This window comes from Falco cherrug, chromosome 3, assembly GCF_023634085.1.
Source record: "Falco cherrug isolate bFalChe1 chromosome 3, bFalChe1.pri, whole genome shotgun sequence".
Classification (NCBI taxonomy): Eukaryota; Metazoa; Chordata; class Aves; order Falconiformes; family Falconidae; genus Falco; species Falco cherrug.
Window position 1 is genome coordinate 115,353,325 of NC_073699.1, and position 20,031 is coordinate 115,373,355.

Here is a 20,031-nt window from a genome sequence, read left to right on the forward strand (position 1 = left end):
ACTGACGGTGTGGTGTCCCCCCTCCCCGAGGCCAGTACCTTGGTTTTCTCCATGGGGAAGTCGCAGGGTCGGACCATGCAGAGCCGGGTCTCCTTCTCCAGGTGGCACTGGGGGTTGTCGTTGGTTACTCGGGCAGAGATGCCCATGCCGCAGCTCTTGGAGCAGGCACTCCACTCGGTGGTCTGCACCAAGCAGTTCTCCTGCAGGTTGTTCAGCTCCGGCTTGCGTGCCGGATCCTCCCTGAAAACTGAGCCATGCGAAGGGACACAAGGGTCAGGGCTTGGGATGAAGCGTGGCAGCTCCATGACTACTCCCAACTTGGTGCAGCTCTTCAGGAACAGCAGAAAGGTCTGATCCGTCCCGTGAGCTACTCAGCCTCTCAGCAGGAGGACACAGGCCAGCACGGGGCCGCTTCCTACCCCAGCCCAGCTCCGGGCAGCCCTGCTGCAGCACCAGAGGGTGCACGCGCTCCCCCGCAGCACCGCCGAGGTCTCACCTCAGTGGGTCTGGAGTTCAACACTGGGTGCCCACATGACGGTGCACAAAGCCAGCAGTCACCACCAGTGCCAAACCAGGCGTGACTTAGGGCCCCTACCCAAAGGCGGTGTGGGTCCACCCCTAGGCCCCCCAAACAGCCCTCTGCCCACCACTCACCCGCCATGGCTGTTTCGAAGCGGTTTTCCTCACTGCCCTCCTCGCAGATCCACTCTTCGCAGCACTTATTGCGAAACTTCACCCGCCGGGGGTTGGGGCACTCGGGGGACGGCAGCCGCAGGTCGTCGGAGCAGAGCGGGATGCAGCCGATGGCCCCGTCCATGCAGATGCACTGCAGCTTGCAGGTGGGCTGGAAGCTCTCCCCGTTGTGGTAGATCTTGCCCAGCAGGTCACAAGTTGCACCCTCGTGAGCTGTGGGAAGGGGGGAGAGGAGGAGGAGAAAGACTTTTTTACCTGGAGGGTGGCAGAGCGCTGGCACAGGCTGCCCAGAGGGGCTGGGGGTCTTCTTCTCTGGAGACATTCAAACCCGCCTGGACGTGACTGTGCAGCCTGCCCGAGGAGAGCCTGCTCTAGCAGGGGTGGGACTGGGTGATCCCCAGGGGTCCCTTCCAGCCCCGACCGTTCCCGTTATTCCATGAGGAGCTGAGCAGATGGCAGGGGGCTGGCAGCACGGTCTCCGCTCAGGGGGTCACAGGGCTCCTGATGGGGGCCGAGTGCCCACGCACAGTCTCCCCTGCTCTGCCATCCCAGCAGATGTTGGCACATTTCGTATCTGGCTCCCTGGACCCACAGCTATTCCTGATAGCTGGAAGTTGGCTCCAGCTGGGCCAGACCTCCCAACGTTCTCTCTAAAAACGTCTTCTCCACTCGGATGAGCTACTAAGTGGGACTTTGTCTCTACAGCTTGTAAACAGCCTGCTCCCCAGTCCGAGGTCTTCCTGGCCGGCTCAGAGTGCCCCAGTCAGCGATGTTGTGCAAGATGCATTCCTGACACAGCACACGAGCCAGCAGCTTTGCTCCTCCTTACTCCTAGGAGGCTAAAAGGCAACGTTCTCCTAAGAGCTGTAGGTTCCCCACATGTCTAAAGGTACCTAAAAAAGGAAAATAACACTTTGGGTTTATGACCTTTGTGGCTTCTCTGTGATGCGTGAATCTCTGCTTCCTTCCAGCCACAACTTTTTCTGTTTCTCTCTGTTCTGGTCTCTAGCTCTTTCATCTGCAGCCCTCCTACGAGTCTTTCACTCCTTCCCGATAAAACTTAAATGAGCAAAAAAGGAGGCGCAACAGTATCTGACACATAGGAGCAATCTTCCATCTGTGGGTGCGAGCGATGCTCACAAGTTCTTATGCCTGCATTAGCCAAATTTTTTCCAGTGGAAGTTTTCCAGCAGAAAAGTCTTCATTTGATTGAGAGTTCTGCAGGCTCAGATCGACGGCAGGAATGTTTTCAATGAGAAACAACTGAAGCATTTCAATTTGATATCAAAGATTTCCTTTATGGTCTCACAATAGCTCAACCAAAATACTTGTTGGACAGTATCCATAGGGGGAAGTATTTTGTTCAGATAATTATTTTAGATACTATAAAGATCAAGATGAAACATTTTGATATAATGGAAATGGAAAGTTTTGATACAGCCAAACGAGTATTCTAAATTGCTCATGGAAACTTTTGAGAGGTTTTTTTATATTATTCTTTTTCTTTCAGCCTGAAATGAGATGTTGAAATCCCAGAGTTGTTCACAGGACAGAAATCCTGGTTTTGGACAGTTCTCATCAGCTGCTGCTTTCTGCAATCCTGACCCTTAAAAAACAAACAAAAAAATCCATGCAAACCTCTACTGGGAAGTTACCAAAATTAAGGATACTTGGCTGCTTGCGGAGGCTTACCAGGAAACCTGATCTATTTTCCCCTTAGTCCTGGTCGCCCATGGAACATTGTCTCAGAAAGTGTTTGGACCAAACAAGGAGCAAGAGCCTCTTTCCATCCCACCTACTCCTTGAGGGGACACAAATCCTTCCGGGCTGCTGATGCCTTGTTTCTAACCGGAGCTGGAGCCCAACCTGCAACGCCTTTCAATGCCATTGGTATAAAAATACTCCTGTGCTCCTACTTAGAAGTTTTGAAATCCTCACTTTTTCCATCAAAGTGGAAGTCATCCACTTTCCCTCCACACAACCATTCATACTTATTTTTAAATCCACTTTCACTGTTTTTTAGCCCAAGCCCACTCCCTTCCCCACAAACGGATCGTGCTGTTCCCGCAGCAGCGCTCCTCCCCACCCCAGGAACGGCAGCCTGCTCGGGGGCTTTATGACAAAACTCGATCCTTCTGTCATGCCCTTCACTACCCTACACGGACCTCGCTTTCCTGTTGACCTGATCCAACTAAAGCACCCAAACGAATTGCGCCACAGCGGGGCAAGGCAGCTCTTTATTTACCAGCCCCACCTGGCGCCGCTGCCGCTCCGGTCCCCAAACACCGAGCCCAGCCAGGAGACTTTTGTCCTTCGCTGCAGGGAACATGGCAGAGCTCAAGTGAGCCCTCAGGTCGCCGCAGTTCTGCCAGCTCCCTGCGCCCACCCAGGCCACCCTACCGCCCTCAGGCTCTCCTACTCTAGAGCTCCTCCAGGGTGGTCTCTACCTTTCTGATATGCCAGGGTCTCTGCAGGAAGGGGAAAATTCCTCTGCAACATATGAAATGCTACGTACTGTGATAACATTAAACAAATACGCAGGAATTTTCACTCTGATGGCTCCCTTCCCATCTCTTCTGATGTGGCCTCCGTGCTGGTACCCAGCCTAGAAGCTCTTCCCGTGACGCTTGAACACCTCTCTGCTCCCATCACATCTGTCTTATCTGGATACCTGTAAGCCCTCTCTTGTCGCAGACGTTGCTCTTTCCCTTCATTTGATTCATTCCTCCACCTTCAGCTTCCTTCACTGCCTCCAAAATCCCCCACCTTCCAAGAGATCAGTGTGGCGATCGCAAAAATATCACCCAGGGACATTTCAGCCCAAATCCTCAGTCCGATTTAGGGAGGTATCCTGGTCTATGTTAATCTGGGAATTTTGCCATGGAAATCTTAATTTCTTATTTAAAGGCAGGAAGGACAGTTGTGGTCTTCAAGTCTGATCATCTAAACAGCGGGGATATGGGACCCTCACTCCAAAATCTTTGTATCAAACCCATACGGAGCATCTCCATTGGAAAGGTGTCCAGCCTTCATGTGAAGTCTTCGAGACGGAGACTCCTCCACACTCCTGAGTAAATTGTTCCAGTGATTTAACTACCTTTACTCTACAACCACACACCTCATTCCCAGCCTTATTTAGGCAGTCTACAGCTTGTGCCCGCTGGGCACATTATGCCTACGTTCACCTTCCTAAGCTTCAGTCATCAGCTCTCAGGTGTAGCAATGCCTACAGGAAGCACCAGGAAGCTCATGTGATTTCTAAAGATCACAGTAACCGGGGGAGAAGATTAAATGACTTACAAAACTTCTCATAAGAAAGGAGAAAACACCTTCTGCAAACTAAACTCATTCTTTAGAGTGAAAAAAAAAAACCTGTAAGTGACGCTGGTGCTGCAAAAAGTGCAGTTCCAGTCTGGACCCCCAACACCCCCGTCTCGGGTTGGTGCAAGTGGTACAGAGCATTTCCCGAGGTGCCCCGTGCACTGGTTGAATGCCTCCCACAGTGCTCACACCAGCCTTCCAGCCCACACATCTTCTTGACTGTTTTGAAAAGCCTGAATTAAAAAAATGGTCAGCTCCTGGCAGAGACAGGGGCAGAGGAGTCTTGTTTTTAAACAAAGGAGACTGAGGAAATACTTTTTTTTTCCCTCTCTACACTAAAATAATTTTTGGATGCTTTAAAAATAGCTACTAAACAAAAAAAAAAAACCAAAACACAAACCAAAAAAATCAAAAAGATTTTTCTTTTCTGGATGAAAAGAGGTACCAGGAGAGAAAACAGCTCTGCATTTGTATTTACCTGGCTCAGTAACGTTGTGCACAGACACTATTTTGCAAACGAGTTGTTCAGCTATTTCCACCCACATGCTGCAGCCAGCAACGCAGCATGCCTCTTGCATGTGAGCAGTCGAGTGCAAACTGCCCATCTCCAGTGCAAAGCAGCGAGATTTTGGGTGCGATTTTTCAAGCAACAGTACCTTTCCAGTAAAAATCCAGATTGCTGATATTTACCCACAGGCACTACAGGGCTAGAGGCTATCTCCTAACAATGTCACAGGAACAAAGGAGCGTCCCAAACCCACACTCGTGCCTCTGGAAACATCCTTCAGGGCAGGAGGAAGCAGGTTGCGTGTGTATCGGTATCGGGGAATCTGTTGGCTCACAGGGCTGGCACAGATCTCCCAACGTGATGCTGGATGAAGCTCCAAGCGCTTCGGGAAATTCTGACGATGCCTTGGGTTTTCTGGGAGGTCTGCAGGCAGAGGGCTGAAGGGGCCATAAGAAAAGCGCACAACAACAGAACAAACATACAGCTCTCACCTAAGCAGATCCCGCTGCCTCTGTGGATTTTGGAGAAGTCGCAGTAGAGTCCCTTGTGATGATCACAGGGTTTCTGCAGGGAGCAGAGCTCGCCAAGCTGCCTGGCACACACCTTGCAGCAGCCACAGGCATCCAACACGTGGCTGGTGCCAGCGGGGCACTGCAGAGGCTGGGAGGGACACTGGCATGGGTACGTGCAGGCCTGCAGCTCTACCTGGAGGGCAAACAAGCCATGGAGAGAATGAGTCTCCCACAAGCCAGCCAGGCAGAGAAACAAAAAACACGCTTCTGCTACAAGCACAGACACCCTGTCAAGAGGGGGGAAGACCAACTTCACCCTCCACCGGGCAGCCCTGCTGCAGAGGGCGTGTGTGCAGCACCCAGGGACCCGCAGGACGAAGCTTTTTCTCACCCTTAACTCATGCGGAGCTCAAGGGAAAAAAAAAAAAGATGCCTCTGGGAAGCAGCGCCAAAATAAACGGGACAAGCAGTAGCTTGGAGTCCTATGCACAGCTCAGCCCCCTGCTTCCCTGGAAGCAATAAAATAGTAATTATTAACAGCAAGCAATTCCCAGCTCAGGAGGGAACATCAAAGCACTCTGCAGCAGCAGCGTTAGACCCAGTGCAAAGACGGAAAAAGTGAGGTGCATCGCGAAGGGGCCTGCCCAAAGTCAGCCAGCAGGACTGCAGCAGCACTGAAAACAGACCCAGAAACTCCCCAGTCCCATTTTGTCCCCTGAACCTCATACTTTCTTTGTTATTCCCAGAGATGTGCCCTCTCCTCTCCCCTTTCCAGGGAACACAGAGTAACCAGCCTTCCTTGGGACCCGATGAAGCCACAGCTGCCCCACTTGGCAGCATTTTGGAAGTGTTGGCCGCCCCTTGAAACCCACCCTTGGCTTTTACACCACTTCCCACGCTGAAGAGAGATCAGGCTCTGCCTGAAGGAGGGGTACCCTCTCCCAAAAACCCGGGATGCTTTGAATGCTCCAGTAACTCAGTCTGTGGCATCCTTGTCCTGAATCAACTGGGAGCAGGTACATCAGCCTCAGCTCTGGATGTGCCCAGATTTGGGCCAGGTGTAAAACCACAACTGTGAAAGGTGCAGAGTGTGTGGTCACTGAAGATCCGCTTACACCCCCTGAGAGACATCAGCGTGCCAGCTCCAGCCTGATTTTCTGCTCAGCTTCTGCCCACTCAATTCTCCAGGTAGCTGAGAGAGATGCAAGAGCACTGCTCCAGTTTGCAGCGCTCAGATGCTCCATGCTGCTGGACAGGGTCAGCTGCCACCCTGGGGGCTGCTGGACATGGGGCAGCTCCCACCCTGTTGGCAGCTGCTGCCGCAGGGTGGATAGAACCCTTGCACGTAGACGATGCCAGCAAAACATTCTGGGATCCTGTACGGCTGTGAGCTGGGTGAAGAGGAAAGCACCAGCCAGGGCAAACCCCTCACAGCTCCGCTGCCACCCGGAGAGAGGTGCTGTGGCAGCTGGGAAGAGCCTGAGGGCAGGTGGGGAGGGGGGACACCTGGATCAGAGGCGAAAAATATATCTTGCTACAGCTCGATTTGCACTTGTTAGACCCCATCCAGCCCTCGCTTGTGAAACAGCTTCCTTGGATATTGTGTTTGTCACCAATAACAGTAGTAAAACTTTTCCAGCTGTTTTGACTGTTGCTCAAAACAGCTGCTCTGACTTTAGCTCGCATGGGGTCAGGAGATGCCAGCTGCTTTGTACTGCTGTAACAATCAGCACAGTATGGTGTGGGACAGAGATCAGTCTAAACTTTAACTCATGAATCCTCCCAGAGTCTCACCCTGCTCAGCAGGAATCAGTGTAATTCTTCTTGAAAACTCCTAGTGCAAAGTATTTTGGAAACAAGCCTCTTCCGCCCGTAGCACAGCTGTTCCCAGACGGCAGGCTCAGAGCCACTCGCTGGGAGCTGGCATGTCACAGGGATCTCTTCCCGACTGCTGAAGTGCATTAAAAGACGCTAAAAATACAGAAATGCTTTCCTACTGTTTTTCATGTATGTAACTGCTGTAGCTGCCAAAAGGACGTGTTATTCAACCTTGGATGAGTGGGTGGGGGCTACATGAGATCATAAAAGAGGCAAAGCATTCCCAACGCAGGTCCTATATTAAGATGCAATACATGCACTTAACAAAAATAATGACAACAAGCATTTTCCAATGCAGTGTCAGCCACAGGCCATATAAAGAAACACTCCCAAAATAGCTCTCCTACTGAAAAACAAACCCAAACAACCTCTTTCAGGGTAACAGAGAATGCAACGGAATTAAACCCAACCGAGTTTTCTTTCTTGCCTTCATTAATCATTGTTGGCGCCGTTTCTTCCCTTTAATAACTCACCCAAAGAAACTAGACCACCTGGTTTTACCTCCTGTTCACAAGCAGCTTCGCTTCCTCATTATACTACAGCTGCTTTCCAGCAAGAACATCCGGATTCAGATCTCTGACATAGCCGAGACCTGCCGGGTGACTCTGCCCCCCACCTCTGCCGTGCTTCACTTCCCCCACCTGCGAGCAGAAGCACAGCTTAAAAGGCCCAAATCACCCGCATTTTCGGGGCTCTCTTCAGTATTTTGAGATTTCCCAACCAGTCAGCTTAGACATGCCCCTCTTCGCCAGCCAGCCCACCTGGCCCCAGGGGGTGTCGGGGCTCTCCCGCCCCTCTCACGGGCCCAGGAGAGGAGGGAACGAGCCGAAATCTTTTCTGGCTCACGCACACTCAGCAGTGAGCACTGAATAACTGGCTGGCGAGGGGAACTTTGAGTTGGGAACGGCTGGTAGAAAGTCAACATTGAACCAACTCCCTAGAGTTCTCCATTACTTAATTTGCTTTCACAGCGATTTCAAATAGGTGAAATAAGGGATTATATGGCATTTGCAGGGAGCACCCTCCACCCTGCCTTATTTTCAAGGATGGCTTCTAGGCATTGTTTCAATACAGTGTGGAAACTGCCCAAACTGTCCCAAAGAACTGCAAGAACCTGCAGTCCGGGCTTTGCTGCAGACCTGTACGTAACCCAAAGACCAACATTTCCACATAACGTGCCACCAACCTGGGTGCAGCTGGATTCAACTTAGAGAACATTTCCTTCCCTCTGCAGAAGGGTCTGTCCCCAAAACTACACTTTTACCTTCACCGAGCAGGATCCTAACTTCAAGTTCATTATACATTTGGCCTTATCACAGAATCACAGAATCATTTAGGTTGGAAAAGACCTTTAAGATCATCAAGTCCAACCATTACCCCAGCACTGCTGAGCCCACCACTAACCCATGTCCCTAAGCACCACCTCTTCCTGGTTTTTAAACACCCCCAGGGATGGTGACCCCACCACGTCCCTGGGCAGCCTGTTCCAATGCTCAACAACCCCTTCAGTGAGGAAATTTTTCCTAATATCCCATCTAACCCTCCTCTGGTGCAGGTTAAGGCTTTTTTCTCTTGTCCTGTCGCTTGTCATCTGGGAAAAGACACTGACCCCCCCCTGCCTACACCCTCCTGTCAGGCAGCTGCAGAGAGCGATCAGGTCCCCCCTGAGCTCCCTCCTCTCCAAGCTGAACCCCTCCGTCTCACCCAGCCACCCCCCACCAGCCTGTGCCCCAGCCCCTTCCCCAGTCCCCTGCCCGGCTCTGGACACACTCCTCGCTTCTGTCAAGGTTGGCACTGCATCTCTGTGAACTGTGAGAGCAGCAGAACAAAACCAGCATTAGAGATCAAGGCTATAGATTTAAGAAAGCACTAAAGCCTGGAATACCATCTTTCCTCGCTCCCGGCTTTGCTGGCAGTTCTCATACTGATCACAACCACCACGTGTGGATCTGCTGCTCCCAGGACCCCTGAGCGATGGCCAAGCCACAGCAGCCCAACCAGAGGATTCCCTTGCCTGTGCTCCATGCATGTTCTCCACCACTGACTCCCAGGTCCCATCTGCTCAGCTGACAAGCCAGAACAAGCTTCCTCCCAAGTGCCAGCACAAAACCCAGTTACCTGAGGGGAAAGAAAAAGTGAGAATATTCTTCCTGCTTCATATCCACATGAAACTTCTACCCCCTGCACTCTCAGTAAGGCATGAGTAGAGGGGCAGGAGCTCACGCCACTGCAGCAGTTCTGTGGCATCATCAGGACTTCTCATTCCTGATCACTGTCCACACAAGCCCAGGAACCAGCTGAGAGGGCCACACCAAAGAGGATTTTAAAAATGCGTTTGGGCTCGTGCCTGTATTCAAAGGGCTGGGAAAGGGGCGTTCTGAAGCTGAGCGAGCTGTTTGCAAAGTGCTTTGGGAGCCAGGGGTTAATGCTGCAAGGTAGAAGTAATATAATAAACACATAACTGGTTCTCTTTCACGCTCCAAGACTGGCAGCAGATAAAGCAGCCAAAACACAGCTACTCACATACTGCAGACACTGAATCATGACGGATAATCCCTGCTCTCCCTCCACCTCAGGCTCTCAAGGCACCTTCCTGACGTTGCTGCGGCAAACTGTACAACAGCCTAATAGCAGAGACAGGAACCACCAACCCCATTTCACAGAGAGGGGAGACACGGAGACCTGCTCAGGCTGAGCCTGGCAGAGCTAAACATAACTCCCAGCAATCCTGCTCTCACCTCTGAACACAGGAGGCAGATGCAGGAGTAACAGCTCTCGTTTCCTTGCTCCATCCACTAAACGTCACTCTCAGAGCTCAAAGAAAGTCAAAAGTCCCATTCCCGAGACAGTCAGCAGGTTTAGGAAAAACAACATCTCAGAGTAATAATAAAGGGTCACAGTGGTGGGACTCAATGCAATAATTTACATGGCCAATACGATGATCTTAAATGCCTTTTCCCACCTAAATGATCCTATGCTGCCAAAGCTGGGTCAGTGCAAGAAACACATCGACCATCCCAAACGGCAGAGGTTAGCTCTAGAGCAAGCAGTGCTGGGCGCACAGGACACCTTTCCTGGCAGAAGAGAGGCTGGCACATGCCGAGTGTGCCAGGAGCGGTCAGGGACACCTCACCGACCAGCAGTTTATTGCCTCTGTCAGCACAACAAGCTGTGCGAGGCACAGTGGTTCTGCAAACCTTATTTCCTCACCGATCCAAAAGGCACTTAACTGCAATTTAGATACATTAATGACTGCAGCAATGTTCCTAAGCAGGATCAGCTGCTCTGTCAAGCACTTGTATTAACACAAAAACAGGCACAAATTCTGCTCTGGAGAGGCTGCAGACTAACTTCCCCCTCGGGATCACGGTTTTTGGGAACACATGGATTCAGTGGCAGCTGGGGAAGGATGGTGATGGTAAGGAACTGGGATATGAGACTTTTAATCCTTGCAATGACACAAACTCAGTGACTTCACCTCTCTCTGTTCTCTTCTCCCCCCTGGTAAACCCGGGCTGGCTTCTAGCTCACACGAGTGGAGTGAAACAAAATCCATTCATGTTCGCCAAGAGCTTTGAGATCCATGGGTGACAGGCGTCACGTGGGGCGCAGCTCCGGGCGTGATTGAGTTACACGGCGCATTCACATTGCCTGCTAACAGCCAGACTTTGCTCAGAAACCTTCAGAGGCAGGTGGCAGGCGGGAAGAGTTATTCAGCCTAAAGCGTTCGCATGCATCAAAGCAAGAAGCTGCAATGCCCAGCCAGCAAATGGAGCTGCTGCGGTGCAATACATACCCAGCCAGGTGCAAGGAGGAGGAACAGGGTCCAGGTCACTGCCCCCAAGTTGCCAGCCATCCCGAGTAAAGGGAAGGGAGGGGATTCAGGCTGCTGACTGACTCACTCCTCCTTCGGAGTTTCTCCTCTCTCTTTGGAGAAAGTTGCATACCAGCTCCTCTTTAAATAGCCTCCTGGAGGGGGCGTGCCCCGCGCTTGAGTGACACCCTGGAAAGCGCTGCCGAAGTGGGTGCAAGGAAAAATGTCCACATTCCAGGGAACATGAGCAGATTCCTGTGGCCCCGGTGGTTACGGGGCTGCCAGTGCAGCCTGCAGCTTGGTTCCTTTCCACGTGGGTAAATCAAATCCCGGTAAAAGCAGGATTAGTATTTTTTAATTTTTCCCCTTTTAAACTCCAGAAGTATGAAGCCTGGGACAGCTTTCTTGACACAACCCCCCTTTCCCTACCTACATCCATTCCTTTTTGGCTGCGAGAGCCGAGGACTTGAATAAGCAGAGCTTTGTGGTGCTCAATGTTTTTCCTTTGAAGGGGAGGGAGAGATGGAAAGTTCAGTGCTGTTAGGCGCAATTAGGTACCATCACTGACCGTGCATCACCAGCGCTTGCTGCTGCCAGCTCCGAGAAATGAAAGTTTTATGACTACAAAGACTGCCGTCTGAACTCCTGCAAGGAGGAGCCGCTGGTTTTATCAGGCAATGAAAAGTTACGGGGTGAAGGTTATGGATAAAGGACAGCAGTTCCTCACAGTGCTTTATTTGCACCTCAGGACTGATGCAGGGTATCATACCTTTTTATCTCAGGGCATGATCCTTTCCGTTCACTAATGAAATACAGAACCAGGCTTCTGCAAAGCCTGCACAAAGACCTTTAGAATATGAATAGTTGTCTTGTGTATTAAAGAGTTGTTTTGTTTATTCCCAAACAGCAAGCGGAATGCTGCCATGGAAAGATGAGGAGAAGGAGTGCAGCAGAGGGCACTCTTAGTCCTCGCTGGCCTGGGGTGTGACAGAGCATGTTGGGTACCGGACAGGAATCCTCTGTGCTGTACAAGAGGTGGCCTTTAAAAAGATGGAGCCGTGCCTCTGAGTCAGGGACCTTTCCAGGGTAGAGGTGGTGCAAGACCTGTGCACTGACTTCAGGCCGGCATAAAAGAAGGGGCAGGAGCGTATACAGAATGCACTGTGCCATACAGTCCCTACCACATCCCAGCAGTGCGTGCCTCGAAGTAGGACAAAAGATGAAGACAAATGTAGGGAGCGTGTAGTGGGTCATTTCCATTCAGCCTCCTTCCTACCCACCTCCAAGTGTAGGGCATCTTAGCCGGGAATCAAGCCCTGCGTTTTACCCAGGTCCTTTCGGGTCCCTGTGCAAGACCAGATCAGCTTCCACACTCCCTACACCACTGTTTGTCCACTGCTGAAAACAAACAACTCCAACTCTTAATGAATTAGCACTTGGAAAGCCCCTGGGGATTTGGGGCTGGAGAGCATTAGCACAGTGCAAACCAGCAGATGCAAAATGCTGGTGCGCCTCCTTCTCCTCTTCCGTAAGACAAGGGATTTCACAATCATTTCCGTACCAGCTACCTCTGCTAATGTCACAAGAAAGGATTACACCTCCACACAGAAGATTTAACATACTGGAGGTGGCATAGACTTCCAGTGCCCTAGAGCAGCTCGGAGCTAAAGGCAGTCTCACTGGATATACATTCCTTCCCCTTTTGGAAGGCTTGGCACCTTAAACTATGTTGTTGCCTAAAATTAGCTGCTCACATTTCACCACGGCGTGTAAATAAGACAAGGATAAAGTGCTACACACCTCTGTCCTCATTTTCTCACACAGCAAGAATATAAACTGCAGCTGAATTCCAAGCCATACGGGGCATCTGAAGTTGTTACATTTGTGCCTTTTTAAAAGGACAGCATGTAATATATGGCTCGAGTCATGCATCGCCCCTTGTCCAAGAAGCAGCAGTTGCACCTTGAACGATCATCTTCCAAATGCCACTTTTAGCATAAACCTGCTGCATGACCTCGAGTGAACTGTTCAACCAAAACACTCACTCACCTGTCAGGAGTGCTGGGGGCAATATTCAGCGCTAAACCAGCATGACAATGGCTGCTTGAGTTTTTAACCTACAACAAAAATAAAGAATAATTCCATGATAAAACATCCTTACCAAACTGCCCATCATCACCCACATGAGTGCTTTCATCTTCCCAGAACAGAAGCGTAAGCAAAACGTACTGAGTTGCAATCCTGCTCATCCTACAAGCCCCCTTAGCTCTGCCGTGGCCAGCCATCTCCCCTGCTTTGCCAAGACACGAGTGTTTGGATCCACTCTAGGTCCTTTACTGGAAAGCAGGACCAGCATCTTGCACCGGCCCCTTCACTGGGAAGTGCCAGGAGCGGTGCCAAACCCTCCCGAGGAGGGTTGCTGGGGCCAGAGGAGCCCACTTTGTCTCTCATAGCCCAGACTAAGTCTGTCACTTCTTCACCATACACTGAAAAAAAGAAGAGGAGCAGCAGGACACGAAGGACAAGTGTCAGCTGGAGAACCCTGATTTTGGGAGCTTCCTACACCCATGGTCCAAGATATTCTCAGGACACTCGACAACCAAAACTACCCCTTGTGCTAGCAGCTGAACTGTTCACCCCACTGGACACGCCACTTGCCAAGAAGCAAGAGAAGAACATGCAGGTTGAGTGACTCAGAATGATCAAAGGGAGGAAACACCCAAGCTAACACCCATTTGTATATCTTCTTTTTGCCTGAGCTGCCTCAAGTGAAGGGATAAAGATGTCAACCCTGCTTAAAATCTCCCCCAAGCAAAGAATAGTGGGTGTTTAATTCACCTTGCTATGTTCTTCTGGGTTCACTCACCATGCCCAGCTAGCAGCTTTCCTGAATATATAGTAATTACAAAAAGAAGACATTTAGTTAATTGCTAAAAAACACGTAAGGCTAAAGAATAAAATTAAGGCAAGCACACACACATTTTTTTGACTCAGTGTGATCGCTCGCAGTGGCGCCCTGCCTGCAGGAGCCAAAATAAAAAGCCAGTACAAGCACCTTGGTAAAGGGAATCGGGCTCACCCAGTCCTCAGTGGCTTCAAATCTGTCCCCTGCCTCAAAGTTAAGCTGCTCAGTCATCCAGAGGACATGCTGGTGGCTCGCAGGACTGCTCCGTACAGAACAATTTTCATTCTCACAGCTGGCCAGTCTTGGCAAAAGTCACTGCTGGAGTGGATCACAGGCACTCACTCTAATTTGGCACTCTTTTAACTTTATGAGCCTTGCTGAAATTATCTCAAACATAAATTTGGCCAGCCGAGATGGTGAGGTTCATCCAGCTAGTTGGTCTGAAACATAGGAATTTCATTTCATTGTTCATTACCCAACTACTGATGCCTGCTTGATGCATCCTGCTCACATGCTCAGGCAAAACTGAATGCCAGATTCAGAGCTACAAAGGAGTCCTGTCCCTTGCTTTTTGCCACCTTCTGTACTTTTGAGGATAAGATGCAATTCCTGAGATCGGCTGGGCACTTTCACCCAGCTTCTCTCCTGATGCTACAGGGCTGCAAGACATAAGTGACACTTGATTTCTCCATCTGTGGTATATTACTGATAAAAGAACAATCTCATCAATGTCTATCAAGGCCGTAAGTTTGCAGCAAGGCTGGGAAGGAGTTCTGCTGGTCCGTGTGACTTGGGGTGGGACAGTGAGTGAATGCTTTTGGGCTAAACAGGGCTAAACCAGAGACTTAACAGCTGAGAAGGTCTCTTCCAGACCCATGTTCCTGTTCAAGTTCAGCATTAATTCAGCATCTGCCTAGAGGGACATTTAGGGTCAGATTCATGCCATCTAATCCTTAGGTACTTAATTAAGGCATCTACATTAGAAGCCTGATCTCTCTAGGCTCTCTTTATAATCAGTGGAGAAGGGCCGAAGCTCCTGAGCTGCCTTCTGACAGTCCCACCTCTGCTGCTCCACATGCATCAGCTGTATCGTGAAGTTAGTTGCTGTGAATTGTCAAGAGAAAGCATCATATAAAAGCAGCACCAGAGCTCAGCAAAGGCTAAATGCTACCCCGTATCTGACTCCAATCTGGGTGGGAAAGGCTACCCTGCCCTAAGGACGGACGGAAAGGGCAGGACAAAACACCCCTCCCCACTTCAGCACAACCTTGGGATGAAATCCTGACTCCGCGGTAACACCCGCTGGCTCCAGCAGAGCTAGGATTCCCTTCTCCGCCTGGCTTGCCAGATGCTACAGCCCTGAGGGCACACTGCTGTGCCCATAGTGTAAGGGATGTCAAGCAGGGAATAAATTTCATCCCTGGCTGCAGAGTTTGCTAATAAAATCTACAGTTATTTTAGTTCTGGGAGGAACACTCCATTGTATTTCAGGATTTATTGTGAAATCGAAGCCTATCAAGGGATGCAGAACTTGGGATGGGTGGGGTGCCTGTTGATGTCCTCATAAAGGAAGTAAATATATAAAAACAGTCTTGGCATTGTGAGTTTGGAAACAGCCAGTGCTTAGATACAGAGTTTGCCAGCAAAAGCACACATTCTCTTCTGGTAAAAAAAAAAAAAAATGCCCCCCTAGAGCCTGACCTTGTCAGGATGCAAAAAGCCAGTTGTGCAGCTTACCAAAGAGCGTGCGACCAAGGGCACCCAGAGGGGCTACCAGGCACAACACTAAAACCCATGTATCAATGCACAGGATTCTCGTTTCAGAGCAGGTACACAGTAAGAAAGTCAACACTTCTAAGGTCATACATGCAACAAGAAGCCTTCCCAAAGCAGAGAATGCAGGTGTTGAGCTCTTTGTGAAATAGGCCTTGGTTTTGGAAGCAGAGCACTAGTCTTCTCTCTTTCTTTTGCTCTGTTTCTGCCTTAAGAAATGTGGCCTTTTGCCCCAGCCCAGTGCCCAGCCAGCTGGGAGGCTTTCCAGTTAGGACCACTGTCATTATCCAACCCGACTCCTGGCCTAACACACACACAAGATCCTACAGCAAGGGCTTCTGTGACCAGCATCTGTGTTCTGCCTCCTGGCAGCCTGCAACCAGCTCTGAATGTGGCAAAGAGGCAGGACCAAGCCCTAGACTTGAGCTCTGGGGAGCCTGGTGCAACAGCTAGACCTACTGCAGACCCCCTGCCCGACCCCAGACACGCTGTAGGTACAACCCCTCCAAAGCAGTCGAGAAAGAGCTGTGAGCACAGCTTGTTCCCTGATCTGACCCTGCCTGGCAGCAGCGTGGGCTGCACAGACCTGTCCGAGGGCTCACTCTGCACCAGGCTTGTGCAGGCAGGTGCCCCAGGATCCCCGGGGCTCAGCATCCTGGTTACTGGTCCATGCAGAAAATCAGACCTCAAGGGCAATGCGGACAAAGCTGCAATCACCCTGTGCCTCAAGGTTTGTCAAGGTGCAGTAAAAAAGTACCTGTTACCTGCAGACCACAGGTCTCCACGTGGCAGTGTAATAGCAGGTGATCTTCTGAGACCCTTAACAACTGCAAAATTTAGATAGAAATGTGAGTCATCATCACAGCCAGGAGCATTTGTGCCCAGGCATTGGCTTGCACAGAACTGCAAGAGGAACAGGCCCTGGGAGGAAACAGTCAGCTGCACCCACCTGTGAAAGGGATGCTTCCTCGGGTTTTTCCACTTCTTAACTTACTGCATGCTTAATTATCCCGAAGGAAAACTGCAGGAAGGGAGGGTATGATTAAGGTGGACTCGGGCAGGCTCATTTAAGGTGGCCTCCTGATCTACAGGATTCCTTTGGTGCGCAGCTCTGATGTGTCTGAACTCTTGTATGGGGCTGGGTCCTCACAGCACCTGCAGAGATGAGGCACAGAAGGATGTGTTCAAGGTAACATGGCTTATGAAAGAGAAGGGACTAACGTGAGACCTCTAGTTATGGGCTACCGTGTTAATCACGGGGCTCTGCCACCGCCAGGCACTGCTGCGTCTACACAGCCGTATCTGAAAAGGTGCAAGGTTGAATTCCCCACTAGATCCCATCTCCCCAAAGACTCCTGGCATCACCTAAGCTCAAAGATTCTCTGCCCTAAAATCCTAGGACCCAGCCCCTCGGTCAAAATAGCTTTGCTGAAGTCAATAGGTCTTCCCTAATTTATACCAGCGGCACATCTCACACAGACTCAACAGGCAGCAACAGGCCCCTGAGCTCTGCCAGGCTGGTAGGACCTGGAGGGGTGGGTGGCCTACCAGGACTTGTGTGTATCTCTCATTAGGGATTTGGGAATCCAACAGGAGCCTGCCCACACCTTTCCCATTCAAGTTTTGGAAAGACTCCAGCTCATTACATGGAATCAGTGAATAATTTAGGTTGGAAGGACCCTTAGGTCATCTGGTCCTCCTGCAGCCAATTGCAATGCAGAGGATAGAGAAGACAGGTAGACTTCAGGGACCAAGAGAGAAGCGCAGGTCAACGGCATCTGCAAGTCCACCAAGGCACCGCTCTTGCCAGGCTGTTCCTGTATAGCACAAACAAATCTCAGCACATGAATCCTTGATTAGCTTTCTAGCCCCTAGGGCTGTAACTGTGAGCCAGCCTTAACGAAGGGCTTGCACCTTCAGAGAGGCAGGGACTTTGCTCAGCTGAAGGGATTGTTAACCTTGGAATGTAATGCAGACACCTTTAAAATTATCTGTAAACCAGCTACTTCACTGCTGATTAAATAACATGATCTTTTTTCAAAGGTCTGCACAAGCTGCTGTAAGTTACAAACCCATGAAAAATAATCTGGGAAATCTTAAGTGTGAGACTTTCACTTACATGTTCTTAATTCTTTATTTTTGTTACAAACACACATTTATGAAGCTGACCTTTCATATTTTTTTATTTGTTTCCTTATTAATAGTTTTTTTCGAAGTTTCACATCACGAATGTTTTAAGAATACACAAGTCCCAAGCTCCGTGAATAGCCTTGTTAGAAGAATGGCATACTTTTACACAACTTTAATAAGGAAACAGTCTGTATTTGCAGCCATCATTGACTTCAGACAGACCAAATTCACACCAGCTGAGGCAGGCGGAATGTTTCAGCAGGCTGCAACCTGTGTGAGGTCTCTAGTGGGGCTTTCACGTGAGCCGAGTCAGCGCTGTGCTCCTGGGCCCAGCAGCGGTCACCCACTTGGCGTATGCTGGACACTGTGTGCTGCTTCTCAGCACCTGGTGCTTCTCTCCTCCCCCAGCCCCTTGTCCTGAACAACTGCCCTAGCTGTCTTCCCCAGAAACTTGTGTGATGTTAGAAACACTCTTGATATATTTAGAGGTGACAGTTTTATTAGCTAGTGGTGGAACGTTATTAGTTCTGCCTACAAACGCCGCATTTTTTCATACCACTTTAGGTACAGGTACAACAGCATTACTGTTACAAACCTGCTTAAACCACTTTAAATTCAGAGCCTTTACTTTCAGTATGGCTTTTGCCATACCGTCTTTTAAATACCCTGCTGCTGGTAAAGCAATCACTATGACAGACTGCTAAAGCTTTTATAGTTTAGGCTATTTTACCCCAGAGATGCAGCAACAGATGTTTTTCAAGCAGGTTTTACAAAGACTAAGTCTGCTGTTGTTGTTGTTGCTGTTTTAAGGAAGTTATCTGAACCACTAATTTTCATTTCTATAGTTTAAACTGTTTCATCCTCAGAAGCATGATGTCATCTGGCAACAGGGGCACACGGAGATGGGTTTGAAAGCAGACTTTACGTGAATAATATTCACTTGTTTTTTTCCAATCTGATCCCTGCAATACAGCCATGAGTCAGGTAAAAGAAAAGCTGTGGCTGGTTCAATTTCTTTGCCAGGCAAATAGCCCCAAATCATCTTTACTCTAATGCCTCTTTATGCAGTCATTTCACAATGTTCTCCCTTGTGCATTAGACTGGAAATGAATGACCTGCCTGGCAGAGATAGGCCAATCTCTGGTCAAAAGGCTTTGTTAAAAAACATTATTGGGGATTCTCAAATTATTACAATTTTGAGCCCAAGGTGACCTGACCTCAAAAAAAGGGGATAGATGAAATGAAAACGATGGGGCCTGGCTATGTTTCAAGGAGGTAAGGAAAAAAGGCTTTTCCTGCCAGGGCAGCTCTTGGTCACTTGGCACCCAAGACCTTCAAAAACCACAGAAATGTTCCCAACTCCGACATTAACTGTTAGAGCTCTGTGTGTCCCCGATGTGGGGAAATAACTAACCAGCTGCAGAGACTGACCAGCATCATTGCCTTTCCACGAAAACAGTGAGACTTGCATTCTCCATGTGCACAGTCCTCTGGACCGGTGAAGTTCCCCCTCTGCTATGCTCATCTTCCTTCAGAGGAAACAGTGAGGGCCAGGACACAGCTCAGATGCCTGCAAGCCCTGCAAGCCTGTTCATTCTGCCCCAGACAAGGAGGGCTGGCAGGACCGTGTGGATCCCTTTCCTAGAACAAAGGAAACAAAGAAAATTACTTCCAGCTTCTCAAAATTCTTCTCAAAATAATGTCAGCTTAGTCTGTACTGCTATCCTGTAAAAAGAATTTGGAGAAACAAAAAGAATGAGACAAATTCCCATGCTCACAGTGGGGCTATTCTCTTCACCAGAACGTACATGGGAAAGAGCTTGCGATGCTATTTTAAGCTCTAGGTGTATTTCGAGGGGATCTCAGCTGAAAAGGCCAGGGAAGAGGCCAGGCTGTGCTGAGTCAGAGGGGAATCCCAGGAACCAGCCTCACGACAAGAATGTAAGACCCTTTTTCATTCTTCATGTGAACTAAAATTAGGGTTGAAAGAAAGAATTTTGTGGCAGAAAAATCACCCGCAACAAAGGGACCTCAGGAACAGAAGCATGAGGTTAATTTGACACTGCACGGATCATGAAAGCCAGAACTTTACCTCTAGCATTCCTGTGGCAACTGCACAGTGATTATGCTAGACCATAGTTTCATCAGAGAATGATTTCAGCTGGCGCTGGGGCTCGGGTGATATGCGTGCTGCAGGATGAACTTCTGAGGTTATACAGACAGTGCTGGCAGTCACTCCTCCTCTGGTTATTTTGAGACTATCTTTATGGATCCTCATCCCACAGCCCAAAGTGTTACGAGATGCAGAAGACCATCTACACCAGCACTGATGTGATCGACAAGGCTTTCATGTTCCAAAAAGATTGCTGACACATTCTGCCTGGTCAGTGCAGCTACTGGCCATCTGCCTTTTCATCAGCACCAGCTTCAAAAGGAGACATATGGATCCCTGCTAAGAGTGAAGCCACACAAACAGCAGGCAGAGAGCCCAATCCTG

General features: G+C 49.7%; 1 protein-coding gene across 2 annotated transcripts in view; it reads right to left on the reverse strand.

The window, feature by feature from the left end:
- The window catches only part of LOC102059383 (CCN family member 2-like), a 43,831-nt gene that overhangs the window by 2,444 nt on the left and 21,356 nt on the right, over nucleotides 1-20,031 (reverse strand). The window contains exons 7-16 of one of the 2 annotated variants that reach the window (XM_055704959.1): nucleotides 18,949-19,175; nucleotides 16,354-16,559; nucleotides 16,169-16,231; nucleotides 13,782-14,071; nucleotides 13,565-13,613; nucleotides 12,776-12,843; nucleotides 10,709-12,124; nucleotides 5,014-5,227; nucleotides 655-906; nucleotides 39-247 (exon numbers count right to left, since the gene is read on the reverse strand). In XM_055704959.1, the coding sequence (XP_055560934.1) occupies nucleotides 39-247; nucleotides 655-906; nucleotides 5,014-5,227; nucleotides 10,709-10,768 (735 nt within the window). In that variant the 5' untranslated portion in view covers nucleotides 10,769-12,124; nucleotides 12,776-12,843; nucleotides 13,565-13,613; ... (2 more) ...; nucleotides 16,354-16,559; nucleotides 18,949-19,175. Of the gene's footprint in view, nucleotides 1-38; nucleotides 248-654; nucleotides 907-5,013; nucleotides 5,228-10,708; nucleotides 12,125-12,775; nucleotides 12,844-13,564; nucleotides 13,614-13,781; nucleotides 14,072-16,168; nucleotides 16,232-16,353; nucleotides 16,560-17,050; nucleotides 17,070-18,948; nucleotides 19,176-20,031 lie in introns of those variants that run through there. The other variant, XM_055704961.1, reaches the window with a different exon arrangement.